Source organism: Epinephelus moara, chromosome 19 (assembly GCF_006386435.1).
Source record: "Epinephelus moara isolate mb chromosome 19, YSFRI_EMoa_1.0, whole genome shotgun sequence".
In the NCBI taxonomy this organism is placed as follows: Eukaryota; Metazoa; Chordata; class Actinopteri; order Perciformes; family Serranidae; genus Epinephelus; species Epinephelus moara.
The window spans coordinates 11,461,673-11,476,004 of record NC_065524.1 but is presented as its reverse complement, the minus strand read 5'-3'; the positions used below and the strand labels follow the sequence as shown (position 1 = coordinate 11,476,004).

Here is a 14,332-nt window from a genome sequence, read left to right as displayed (position 1 = left end):
CAAAATCTCATTTATTTGGCTAAATTAAGCAAATCTTCATAGCACGTCACATTCCATCTCCACGGTGCGTCTCACGACAGAAGACCATGGAGAGAAAGAGCGGGCAGGAAAATAGAAAAATAGACATTGACTGAACATCATTCCTCAAATAACATTTTGCACACTGACATCTCATTATGTTCTATCATTTTCTCTGTGACGGTAAGGTATTGTCGGGACAGTCGTCTCGCTTTCACCCTTCACAAAACACTATGGGTAATAAATGCAATTATCTCACACTGTGCTGTTTGAATGGGGTTAATATTAGATATTAAGTTACCAATCTAGTCGTATAAATCTCATTTGGTGAGTTCCTAATAGGTAAACAAACAGGTTTAGCAAAATATCTGATCAATAAACCCTTCATTAAATTTAACAAATTATGCATCTCATTTCCTATAAGTCAAACATGTTTCAGCAACATCAAATAGATTTTATCTGAATGTCTGACATGGATGGATTTACCTGTTAGGCCGCCTGGGGGAAACCCTCGCTGCTGGGCCCTATTTACCCCCCTTTCTGTGCCACATGCACACTGTTCCTCTGCTCAAATGACTCATGTTCCCAGGTTTGCTGTGTAGTGATATGATTACATGTAATCTAATTTAGGAATATGCACCTTATAAGCACAGTATCAGCTGAAATGATGAAAGTCTTGAAGCTAGATCCTGACACAAGGCCCTTCTAAGACAGGGCCTCGAGAGTCAGTAACAAGGCACCAGTCCATCAGAACCGGTTGTCGCATGGTTGAACAGCTTCAGAACTCAGCGGCCGACAATTTCTGTAACCTTCTGAAACCGACAGTCCAACATTCACCTCCACTTCACACAGTAATTGGCCAGGTGTGCAGAGGTGAGAGGAGCCAGGCTTTCAACTTCTCTCTCTAGATCTCGTTTTTCATTCCTTACACTACGGTCTCTGTCACTTTTAGTGTGTATCACTGACTCCAACACTGAATGATGACCAGAAGACACAGTTTGGAACTATGCACAGTTAACCCCATTTAAATGATTATGGTTTCTTGCCCCTCTCTGTGATGGCAGGCTTTTCGCTATGTGTTCCAGGGTGGCCATTCAAGTTAGCTTTAATCTTTTTGCCTTCCAATGTGGTGAGACATGAGGTAGGACCTACTTTTTTCCTCAAATAACCCAGCCCTTCAGTCACGTTTTCACCAAACACTTTAGGGTTAAGTTTCATGTTAGGCACTATGATTTGCATTTTCACCCAAGACGGTAGTATAGTGAGTGATGCTGTGTATCAGGGAAGGAGGCAGAAGAGAGCAGGATGTGTGACTGCACATGAGATGAGGAGAGGAAGTGACTGCACCTGTGGGAGGGAGTGTCTTAGACAAAGAAGTATTGAAAGTAGGAGAGTGAGCGGGCGCATGTGTCTCTGGAGAGCGGAGTGTTCGGCAAACGTTACAGGGCAGAAGCCCAGCCGAGCCAGCTGTATTGTGCACTCATAACCGGGGGCGGGTACCGTTCGAAGAAGGTGAAGATAGTTAGCGGGGTCAGGGAGACGTTCCTGCGTGAGGTAGGGTGAGGGGAGAGTTAGCAGGGAATTTGGAGTGCTTTTGTCTGCTCTCCAGTCTGTGAAGGGGCTCTCCTGCTGTCTGTGGGGAGGCCTCACTGCACTGGACCACTGGTTGTCTCCACACCAGAGTGTGACTGAAGCTGAACCAGCGCCAAAGCTCAGACCCCTGAGCTGCTGCTTTGTTTATAGCTGGTGTAATTTATTGTCAGATGTTATTGATTTTAAAAAGCAGCTAAGAGCCAGAGTACCAGGGTGGGGGCAAACAGTTAAAGGTGCCTAAATAAATCCTGCGGGGTTGCTGCACGTGTGCCCTGATAGCACAGGTGTGTTTGTGGTGCAGTATGGTGTGTTGTGCCCTGAGAAGGTTGTTATTCTGGAGTCAATTGCAATGCAGTGTTTGGTTACAGTGCCCTAAAGGGGTGTAATTCCTCTGTGGTGATCTATATTGGCGTGAGCCCCTGTACACTTGTTTTGGCCAGTGCGGAGCATAGGGCTCCGACTGTCTCTGCATGCCTGTGTGCAAGGCTGCTGGCTGTATATGAATTTGTCCTAATAAAGATTACTGTTTGTGTCCACAGTAGATATTCCGTGTGCAGGCTCTCTAAGCCTCACATCTGAGACAAGGTCTATTACAGTACTTCTACATTTAGGCTGGGTTGTTACAAGATGGTAATAGACACATAACTGCTCCATTCAGCTCCTGCTGTATTTCCTTTTCACTGACAATGCAAAGGAGCATCTGCATTTCACTGATTGTCCATAGATAGAGGCTGTGCCCTGATCTTTTCTGGGAGAAAAAGAGAGACCAGGCTAGTGTGTTAAGATTCTCTGTCACAATCGATGGGGTATTTAAAAATAGTGGGTTTGTGCATTCAATCCTCGTCAAGCAAGAGTGACGATTCTCTCGTCACTACAAACAAATGGCAACTTCTACCGTCAACAAACTTTTGACAATGGAAATGCAAAACTAACTGTGTAATGTGTAACAATCAGAGCTGAACTGAACTGCTTGGTAGAAACAAAGCTTTAGAGTCTTCAGCTACACAAACTTTGTGAGGCTATACTTAGATACAGCGGTTTTAAGCTCAGTGCTTAGTGTTCATGATCTTGGTTTAGCAGTTTAGCATGCTAACATTTATCCTGATTGGGACATGATTATCCTTACCAAATTTAATGGCGATCTATCAAATACTTGTCGAGACATTTCACTGAAAACCACAAATGTCAACCTCACGGTCAGCCCGAGGAAGAGTCAGGGGATGACTGAGTCCTTAGAATTCATCCTCTGGGGACCATGAATATTTGTACTAAATTTCATGGAAATCTATGTAACAAACCTCCTGAGATATTTCAGCCTGGACCAAAGTAGCGGATTGATGGACAGACATTCCTAGAGCCCTGGCTCAGAGGCAGGATTCCACCTAAAGGCCCTCATTGTGTCAGTTGTACTTTAGTGGTGCATATTCCTAAACAAATGTACATTTGACCATATAACCACATTGCTACACTGCAAATATGTGGCTTTTGGAGGCCCCTGGGGGTCTCAGGGTCTCATACAGCTGCCCTCTTTGTTATGTTGGACACACGATCTACATTGCTGCCATGTTCAGTCCACGTAGTAGGCCTTAACAGTTAAATTACAGATCAGTCTACAAATAATGATAGAAAATGTCAAAATATGAGCTGCGAAAGAATCATTGCAAATCATAAACATCACTTCTCTTTGTGGAAGTAAAATGCTAACATCATAACCAAACAGATCTGTGAGAGAAACAAACCTGTTTCATCTTCAGGGTGTGAGCCCTACATAAGGTTTGCCTGGGAGTCTGAGCTGACGTAAGTTAAAGGGCATGTGACAGATAGTGAACATATGTCTGCAGAATAAGTTTTCCAGTCCACGAGGCTCTGCTGCCAAGACAACAGTGGCATCTTAGGGTTGTTGCTTAGCCATGGAGCCTCAGTTTGAACTTGGACATGAGGTGTTGACCTGGTGATGGTGTCTCGCTCTGGGCTGTGACATGCGACTGGTGGAGGGCTCATTGGAAAGTGGCTTTAACCCTCTTCATCCTGTCCTGGATCCTCCGTGCTTGCCGCTCACTGGACTGCTGGAAGTTGGCATCGCTGTCAGCGGCCAAGAGGTGGATGTCAGAGGTGGCGAACCGGATGATGCGGCGCCGAAGGTAAGCCTGCAGATCTCGGTCCGGGCTGTAGGGGTAAATAGCCTCTTGGAAGGCATGGACCTGACTCACAACCTTTGCTATGCTCCTTGAGCCAAGGACGAAGGTGTGAGGACGGAGCAACATGAAATAGAATAAAAAACAAAAGGATAAGTGAAAGCATGAAAAGAATGTATATCTAGATGCATATTATATCTAAGTTTCCATCCTGGCAGCATCATCAGCCTCTGCTGTGACCTGATTTGGAGAAAGCAGGGATAACCGTGGGTCCACAGTAACCAGCTGTGTCTCTGCCTTTCCCTGCTAGATCTCTTGACCCCAGCATCTGGCTACAGCCAGTCCCCTCTCAGCATCTGGCCCAAAACCTCTTTTCCAATCAAACCCCATCCCACAGGCGCCATCTGGTGCTACACTGGCACCCATATCAACAACCCAAATCCAACAGCTGTGCCATTACCATCCAACCGCCACTTGTTGTGACCTCAGCATCTGGTCAGCCATATTGAAGTGGAGGAGAAGGACACAGGAAAATGCGTCCTAGTAGCGAGTTGGCCGACTTTGTCATAGATGGATTCTTGGGATGTGGGGAGAGAGCTCATTTGCAGTTAATGACACTACCTGTTATTATATTGTGTCACTGCAAGGATACGTATCAGGATAATTTCACTGGCAGTAATCTAGCACACCTCTAAAAAAATAAAACAGGTGCAAATTCCAGCATGCAGTAAAATCATGGTTGTAATGTTGGAGGAAGGGAGGGGACTGGGCATGTTAGAAACATATTGGTTGCTATGAATAGGTGAAGCAGAGCTAATTAGATGAGCTCCCTTTACAGTTTTGGGATCAGCTAGTCTCGTTATTAGACAAGAGTCATGTTGACGGATCAGAACGTGTTAGTATGCTTTGTGTATAGACATATTACAGAAAATGAAAGTGTGGCATTAAAAACATATGCGAATACAATATTTCTTTATCCAAAACATGGACTGCCCAGAGGCGACTCATTGGGCTTTTAATGCAGTTAAACTGTTGCACAATGCAGGATTTTCACACAGATTTATATAACTTAATTGTGGAGCATAAAGTTTCTCGGATCCAACCACATCTTTTGCAAGCTTGTTTGATGGAATATTCGTTTTTATACCATCAAATAAATCAATTTTGGTAAGCTAACATTTGGTCAACTACTAGAGGGCAGCCCTAGTTATCTGGATACAGTTCTTAACATGGAGGTTAAGGCTATAGCAGCTGGCTATAGCTAACTGTACTGGACCATGAACAAACCAGTAAATTTTAACTTTCTGAGCATGCTGTTGACGATCAGTTAGTTATTAGTTTGTGTTACTGTGTGACATTCGTGAATCCAAACTAACCCTTTAAAACGCCAAAGTAACAAAATAAAACAAACTAACTGATCAGGGACCTGCAGGTCCTTCAGTGGTGTTACATCACTGTTTTTCTCAATGGAGTCTGGCTTTGAAGAGAGCGATATAATGGCTTCAGTTCCCTGTCAGAAATCTCAGTCTGACAGAAATGTAAAGCAGTTAAAATATTCTAAATATAACATACACTTCAACTGATACTTTTATTTGGCTAAAATGTGTTTTGCTGCTAACCCCCATTTGCGGTACTCCCGCTGCTTCTCCAAACTGGAGGCATGCTGACTGACATCTACTGTAGGTAATACACCAAGTACCTCAAACAACCCCACTTCAAAAATCTGAACCATCCTTTAAGTTCAATAGAAGCTTATTAAACATCTAAAATGATCCAGATCCCCCCTCACCTGAGCTTGGTCCACTTGTAAGCCCCAGTAGTGAGTGTAAAGGCTCCGATCTCCAGCTGCTGGATGTGCATGGCCAGGATGTGCGCTGACGGCAGGGTGGGCCTCCTCCTTGTGTGCTCTCCTCCCATCAGACACAGGTCGTCACTCTTCAGAAACACCTGAGGAGAGAGCAGTTTATCCATACAGTGAAGAATTTAAATTTAGAATGATTCCAATTAAGCCAGTCTCAGGTGCTTGACACAGTAATAAGCGTGTCCAATGTAGCGGTTTCATGTGACTGAAAGACTCTAAGAGGATTTTCAATAAATCTAACGTCTTTACATTTCAAAGCCGAGAAAGCATACATGATTCTCTTTATTACAGCTAAATAGGAAAGTTGGCAAGAAAGCGGTGCATGTTGTTTGATGCATCAGGTTCTTCAGAGGGTAACTTTCAGAAGCAGAGCCAGCTGTAAGCTCTCAGCAAACAGGCAAGTTGCTTGAAGCTGTTTTTCTATTGATTTGTTTGCCCTGCAGCCCAGTTTCACAATATGTGACCAGCCTAGCCTTCAGTTACAAACAACATGTGTGTGTGCTTGCTCAAACACACACACATGCACACACCTGCACAGCTCGAAGCTCCTCCAGGATCTCGCACACCTTGGAAGACAGATGTTTCCAAGCCTGTTGGCAAGAAAGGAGGACGTTTTATTTAGTAGCTCCAAAAAGGAAGACTAATTATACCCCTCAACACAAGAGTCAATGAATATAACCCATGGTAATATGGAAATACCTTATACATTCTCAACACTGGTGTCTTTTAATTGTGGATTTTTTAAATTACTCCTATTCTCGGGCCACATTCCTCCTCACTGCGCACACTTTCTACATCATATCTGAATGCATTAATGCAAATTCCTCATTTGTGAAACTAATTAAACACCACCCAATTCTATCACAGCTGAAGAAAACATTTAGCTCGAGGGCATCTGACTTATTACAGAAACTCAGAGTTTGTCTGAGGAGGAATTTATGAGATGCAGCCTTACTGGTAATTGCCTGACAATCACGTTCTCCAGGCCTCCGAGGACCTGCATGGCTGTGGCAAAGTTCCTTGACTCGTAGCAGTGTTTTCCTATCCACAGATACTTGGTCAGCAAAGCAACTTGTGTCTGCGAGGGGGAAGAAAATTGAGGAAAAGATGCTTAACAAGGCAAAATGCAAAAACCTAGTTGGTCTTCCCACTGGCGGAGGCCACAGGAGGCTGTATAATGAAGCATGTCCACTGGAAACAAGAACAAGAAAAATACTGCATGGATCCAAAGTTATTAATGTATTATATGCTGTCCAATGACAATGTGCTGTGTTATGCTGAAAACTGCAGCTGCAAACGTGTCTTAAAATGTTAACTGCATTTGAGGTTTTGAGTATGTGTCGCAGTTTCAATTAAAGCACTGAATCACCTTTTGAAGTGAAGACCTGAAAGCAGCTGAAATCAGTTGAATTGTAATTGTTGAAAGTGTTTGAAATTTTAACTGCAGGTTTAAGCCCTGTAAACAGATAAACTGTCAGCTTGTATGCAAGCACTAAAGTAGTTGAAGGGTGAAAGATGAAAGCAGCTGAACTGTTATGCAGAGTAAAGGTCTTTTCACAGCAGTTATTAATTCACGTCAGCAAATTTTCAAACTGTTGTTTTTGTCATGAGTACTTTAACACAAAACACAAATATTAGGTGGCAAACAACAAGGCTGATTTTTTTTTAGCTTTAACACCACAATGTAAGGCATCAGCCAATCATGTTGAGCCTATGCTTAAGAGTATTAAAACACGAGGGCTTCATAGTCCAAAGCAAAATGGCTAACTTTATTACTTCTTTCAACCTTGACAACTGCAGTGCATACCAGATCCACTCCTTCCAATCTTACCTTTCACAATAAAAGTCCTCAACATACATGTAACCCCCCTTTACCCTGCCTGTTCAAGATGGGAATATCACGGCCATTAAGCCACCTTGCCGGGTTGTATATAAGGTAGGACTGCTGAATGATAGTGGTCTCGCCTTTAATCTGCCATGGGATGTAGTAACAGTGCTGAAACGGTGTTTGTATAAACAGGACAGTCTACGGGACGGGATCATGGGTGGCATGCTCCACCATGGGAGATTTAAAAAGTAGCAGTTAGCAGCTAACTCAAAGAAGACAAATATTGGTTGTAAATGTCTGCAAATGGGGAAAACAGTGAGATGCGGGAGCTCCTTACCCTTCGAGAAGAGGACCAGATCAGCTGCCATATAACTGGGACGCTATATGTTGTTGACACTTTAATGCCATTGTTGTTGTTTAGTAAGTGCTGCCAATGCGTTATATGTCACACAAGAGGTCAATGTGTGACATGTCACGACCGTTACACCTCTTTGATTCTGCAAAGCCGCGATGCAGTGTATACTCAACCGGCTGCACCGCTCAGTAGGATCCCAGTAGTTGTTGCAAAGTCATGTTATTTATGTTATTTGCTATTTATTCATTTCACCCCTGGTGTGTAAAGACCTTAAGAGGTGAAAGCAGCTGAACTGTCAGCTTGTGATGAAAGGAGTTGAATTGTCATTTAAAGAGTAAAAGGTGAAAGCAGTAAAAATGTCAGTTGGAATTTAATGTGAGGTTGAAGCACCAGAGATAGGTACACTGAACATAGCTGAAGTGTGAGTTGGAGTGTTTGGGCTGTCATGTCAGTATGAAAAATATCTGTATGGATGCACAAATGTCTTTAAGAAATCTAATCAATTTTCATTTAGTTTCTTATCTTTTTGTAAGAGGATGACTGTTTATGAAGCCTAAAAACATTTTATAAAGAACTGTTTCAGGTTTTAGACCCACATTCTCTTGTTCCGAAACCATTCAACCATGAGACAAGAGAGGCAACAGGAAGCACATATGTGTGACTGACACGAGAGTCCGTGTCCGATGAGAAATCAAATCACAGGCAGTGACAGTAATAGCTGCCTCTTTTTTCTCCAGCTGACCCTGTTACCTTCATGTCTCCTCTCACCTTGACGGAGTCACAGATGACTATTTCAGCAGAGATCCAGTTAGCAACACTGTCAGCATATGTCAGCAGCTGCTGAAGGTAGCTGTCTGATGGTGTCTCCTCACACACAAGTAGACTGCTGCCCTCTGCTGGCGGGATATGCTGAGACACATTCCTGGAGGGGGGAAACCAAAAGATGTCGGAAAATCTATACCTGAAATGATTCCTGAAAAAGTAATACATTGATTTGTTAATTACCATACATTTATCTGACAGAAATTTCGATAACTGATTAATTGGTTTAGTTAATCATTGAGGAAAACTGCCAAGCATTTGATGGTTGAAGATTGACATGTGAGGTATTTTTCTTTTCTTTTCTTTCTTTATATGTCTGTGAGTTTTGAACTGTTGGTTGAAAAAAAAGCACTCTAAAGATGTCACCTTAGGCTTTTGGATTTGTGATAGGTATTTTTTCAAATTTTTTGTTTACCAGATAACCGCCAACATTTTCAACATATTTTTATGCTACTAATTATAGAATTCAAAATATTTCACCACACATTATGAAACATGTACAGTACATACATCAGGGTTCAAAGATCAGGCTCAACCATAGGCCAGTGCAACATTACTCATTTTGTAGGCATGGAGAAAATGCAGGCCAGTACAGTATGTTTTCAATATGTTTAGTTTAGCTGTTTTTTTATTCATTTAAAGGGATAATTCACCCAAAAATCTAAATCTGTAGTGCTATTTATCAATTTAGATTGTTTTGCCGAGTGTTGGAGATATCGGCCTTAATGATGTCTGCCTTCTCTCAAATATTTAATGGAACTGGAAGGCACTGGGCTTGTGGTGCTCAAAGCACAAAAAATACATTTGAAAAACCTAAACAGTAATGTCTCTCTCCAGAAATCATGACCCAGTTACTGGAGATAATCCACAGACCTTGTTGTGAGCAGTTTCATGTAGGAACTATTTTCTTTTTACCAAACTACACCCACCAATTGTATTACTGTGCAGAAGGAAGTGGACATCAACTGCTATTCACCTAGCACCACAAAGCTAGCTAACCTTACAGCTCAGCCAAGGAAGTAATATTTACATCTCGCACTTGCTTAATAGGGGTGGGAATCACCAGAGAATCCACGATACGCTATCATCATGATATTTTAGTCACAATACAATATTAATGCGATTTTAAACATGTTGTGATATGCTGATTATTGCAATAAAATACATTGCAATATAATGCGATTCATTACCTTTTTTTAACAGAAAATAATGTCCCCAAATGAAAATTTTGTCAACATCTGTATTATCTAAAAAGATAAAGTTTTCAGTCTGTTCATCTCACTTCAGTCATTTTTTGCAGCAAAATGTATGTGGTGGACTGAAAAAGCAACTGATTCTATTATTCAAGTGTGCTACTTATTCAAGTTTAATTTGTATTTGTAATATTAATAATTCTTATAATCAAAAAATTGATACTTGGCACTGTGTGACGATACGATATTGCCCAAAAAAAATCGCGAAACTACGCTGTAGAGGTGATGCCGAATAGTCGATGATTCAGTGATTCGATTCGGAGAAGTCTGATTCGACTGCCAGTCTCGCCGTCAAATCGACGCAAAATGTGGTTATGAAACAAGACTGTACCATTCTGACTATATGGGGGTGCTCACTGCTGCTGAACATGTTGATTTTACATAGAATGTATTTGTTTTCTAGTAATTCATGATATATAGCCTATTTTGATGCAAACATCAGACTAATTTCTGTTAATAAAAAATTGAAAATGACGCGTGCGTTTAATTAGTAAGCATAATCATTACTACGCATGAATAAATCACCCAGTTGCTCGATCCAAATAAGCTGAGGTGAGTGACTGCGCTGCAGGACCATCAGAGCAGCATCAAGGCCTACGGTACACTTGTTACCTCTGTCAGTCACCTGGTTGCAGACTTTTCTTATAGCAGCCTAATGAGTGAGATAAGGAAAAGGATGGATGGAGATGAGAATGTCCTATTATTTGTTTACCTGAAGTGTCTTAAACGAATTTCACCGCTGATTGTTTTCTTGACAGACTCTGATTTTTTATTTGGATACTTTGCGTGGCGGAGCGCATAAACAAACACTTTGGAGGAGGTATGTGCTCTCAAATCAAACTTTTTTGAAGGATTATTCGTTTACCTGAAGTGTCTTGAAATGAATTTCACTGCTGATTGTTTTCTTGATAGACTCTGATTTTTTATTTGGCTACTTTTTGTCCAACGTGGCCAAACAATTGAGAGCGGTGACGCACGGTCCGTGTGGATGAACTTGTATGAACCTGAGTTGATTAATGAAGTAACTTGAAGTCAGAAAGAAGGAAAACTGTTTCTAAACCTTTTGATGATGTTTTTGGATGTTTATTTGTGAATGAAATGGCAAGTTCTGACCAGTCAGGAACGACTCCTGTTAAAGACATGGATGAGGCTGCAGCGTGTCTGCGCTCATCTAGAGCATCATACCTTGATGAAGTGAAAGGAATAAAGATAAAGATACAATGATAACCCTTTTACTTTTATTATTATTATCTTATTATGCCAACTGAAGAATTAAATTTGTTTATTTGGGTGTTTTAGCTCTTTTCTCTGGAGCGGAAACTGACGCAAATGAGCTCATTAATCAATGAGGGGGAAAACAACATGATTTGACGATTAGTCAGCTAAAGGAAAAATCTGTCAAATCAGATTCGACTATGAAAATTCTTAGTCGGGGACACCCCTATTACACTTTGCTAAAGCACTAGCCTCTCATCATTGAGTAGATGCATGATTCCTTCTGCGCTTCTGCCCTCTGATAATATACATAAGTAGGTGACAAATCACAGGAACAAACAGAATAAATCAGTGGAGAAACATAAGCAGTGTTGCATACAGGAGACAAGGGCCTCAGTAATCCACAAAAGATTTTTAGAGTCAACGTCAAACAACCAGATGAGGGAATTTTTTTTGGAGGGACTCAAAAGATCTGTGCCAAGGAGCCCTGAACACCTCACTAATATACTTTCTGTTTTTTCTTGAATTTGTCACCAATCTGTACGTAAACAGAGTGTAAACCTGGAGCATCACACTTACTTGTTCGGTGCAGAGACCTTGTCCCTGATTCCTTGTGTTCTGGAGTTGAGGAAATGAACCGGGTGACAACCTTGGAACATTTGCTGTGTTACAAAAGATCTACCTTTAGTATCAGATCAAAAGTTTCCTGTATTCATCTGCATCTTACTTTGCATTCATTAAGGCATGTCTCCCTCTAGTGGTAAAAAGAGACAACAACACTTAGATGTGGGAGTGGACATGTGTACCTGCTGCAGGAGGGTGAGCTGCTGGGTTATGTGCTGTGCGCTGTATTCATTCTGGCTGAAGGGCACTCGCTCTTCGCTGTGCAGGCAGACGTTGGAGAGGTCATCCACCAGGGAGCCGTAGCAAGGCATAGGCAGTGCTGAGGCGATGGAGAAGGCCCTTTCTTTAGGCAGGGGTGCAGAGGGCTCCACTACTCTCGGGAATCTCCACTGAAGAGATGAGAAAGATATTTGACAAGAGAGGATACATGTGCTGAATTATGAAAATGCACTGACAATACAGCAACAGGGGAAGGAATGCTGTTTTGTATTGCACACAGGGTGCTCTTGTTCAACAGCAGCAAGACAGGAGAATCAATAAATGAGATTTATATTTAAGTTTACTGTCACCAGGAAGTCAGACTGCAACAGATCTTCTCTGAATAAAAAACTTAGATTTTCTATATTTGCCCTGATTAAATTTAGCTGTCACATACAGATTTTGTTATGCATGTGTTGTCACCAACCAAAGTAAAAGCTTGCTCCAGAAAATCTCAGCAAGGGCTGAACCTGCTGCTACTTGGTAGCATCAAACGGCAATATTAATTTGTATTGTAGTTGTTTACTATATAAAACCTTAAAAGACTGGGGAGAGCAGAGTTAGTCTTTAGATTACTTTTATTATTCTGATGACAGAGGAGAGTATTTGCAAACTTGTCACCATTTTAAAATTACCTTTCTCCCAAGATCCTCAGTAGATGAATACAAACACATAGAATCATCATCTTCATCAAAGCTGGTTAGGCTTCCTCTTCCTTGGCTCCATGTCGTACAAGGAGGGTTGTGGAGAGCAGCAAGGAGGGCCTCACCTCGACAATCAACAGGAATCACCTGTGATTGAAAAAAAAAAGGGAAATACAGAACATAAATAGTGTTTGATCGTCTCCAAGAGGCAAAAATAAAGCCAACACATAAGTATAAAACCTGCAGGTCTTCAAGCGCTTGAGGCTGAGTCCAAAAAGCATGTTTGGCCTCTATAGATAATTTTCCCATTTAACTGTACAGGGAAGAGTTTTCATGTAACTCACCATTTAAATGCTATGCATAGTTAGAGGCGTAGCCGCCTTGAGTGACAGGCATGCTCCCAGGAACACCGCTTAGCCTTGCATCCAGTTGTTCCCAGTGGCCACTTGCATTATTGTAGCAATAAAAATCCCCTGCAGCCAAAATAGCATTTTCCCCATAAACCACACTTATAAAAGAGACGCATGTAAAAGTGTCGACAGGAAACCTCCAACTGCAAACACAGTAATTATGAGTCTTTTTATTATGACTATTTGGCAAAATTGAGGTTTTATATTTATTAAGCTTTCCTCAAGCTGAAAATCCATGACCTTATCAAAATTTAAAGTCTATGAGCCGAACTGGAACTTGTGAGCGAGACCATTGGGAAAAACACTGCTGGGCATATTCTGTGCAGAAGTTAACCCAGGAGCAAGAAACAGTCTTTGGTGCATGCGCCTGGCAAGCATTTCCATTGGATTAAACAATCTATGTCTTGGGGTCTGGTATCCAGGAGGATGATGCCGTCCGTTGACAAGTCGCTACTGTTTAGCTGTTGCTATTTCAGTGTCTTTTCAGTTCATAAAAGTTAATGTCTTGTTCAGTATTTGGTTTTGCTAAAAAAAAAAACTTTAAGAGTCAGATGTTCAGTCAAGTGCATGTTTTAATGGGTTTAAGTCTGTTTTTGCTATGAAAATTAGCATTAGCATTATCACAGTTTACCGTAGGTGTAAATGCACTGTGCTAACCACATGAACAGCTAGCATTAGGGTTAGCTTCACCATCTTGTCCAAATATGGTCACTTCTGGCTCCAAAATCCAAGATGGCTAAAATGAAGGCTTGAGAACGGGAATCTCCAAACCAATTGGTGACATCATGGTGACTATGCCCATTATATTTATACAGTATGTGAACAGCTTTAACTGCATCTTATAGCAAATACATGTCTTAACCGATGCTGCTTGCTCTTCTCTATCGTATAGGAAGATGGTGATGTGAGCTGTATGCCTCATTAAAATTTTGACTTTGGCTCCTTTTAACACCCAGTGTCTGATGGTCTTATCACCTGTAAAATATGCTGACACACAGGAAGTTTGATGCTTCCATCAGCAGAAAGATTAGAGTTAACAGAAGATGGACAGTGTTGGTGCACAGTGTTGGTGCAATGGGCAGAAACAGCCCCCTTCAGGAACACATTTTAAGGTGTGTTCACACCAGACTTTTTATTTTTTTCGCTGTCGCTCGGTTCGCCCCTTTGATATCGCTTCATCGCTCAGTTGCAATCGCTCGTCAATGTGGCAGAAATCAACAGACTCACTTTTTCGCTTTGATGACGTCATTGAAGCGATCAGGGAATTTCAGGGAGGGGAGGGGGGGTGCTTGACTGTCATGACATGTCAGCTTCAT

General features: G+C 41.6%; 1 protein-coding gene across 1 annotated transcript in view; it reads right to left on the bottom strand.

Moving 5' to 3' along the window:
* The window catches only part of LOC126407253 (kinase non-catalytic C-lobe domain-containing protein 1), a 64,181-nt gene continuing 49,849 nt past the window's right edge, over nucleotides 1-14,332 (bottom strand). The window contains exons 24-31 of the mRNA XM_050072011.1: nucleotides 12,598-12,753; nucleotides 11,887-12,093; nucleotides 11,660-11,742; nucleotides 8,559-8,712; nucleotides 6,563-6,685; nucleotides 6,138-6,197; nucleotides 5,536-5,693; nucleotides 1-3,837 (exon numbers count right to left, since the gene is read on the bottom strand). Coding sequence (XP_049927968.1) covers nucleotides 3,609-3,837; nucleotides 5,536-5,693; nucleotides 6,138-6,197; nucleotides 6,563-6,685; nucleotides 8,559-8,712; nucleotides 11,660-11,742; nucleotides 11,887-12,093; nucleotides 12,598-12,753 — 1,170 coding nt within the window. The 3' untranslated portion in view covers nucleotides 1-3,608. The remainder of the gene's footprint in view (nucleotides 3,838-5,535; nucleotides 5,694-6,137; nucleotides 6,198-6,562; nucleotides 6,686-8,558; nucleotides 8,713-11,659; nucleotides 11,743-11,886; nucleotides 12,094-12,597; nucleotides 12,754-14,332) is intronic.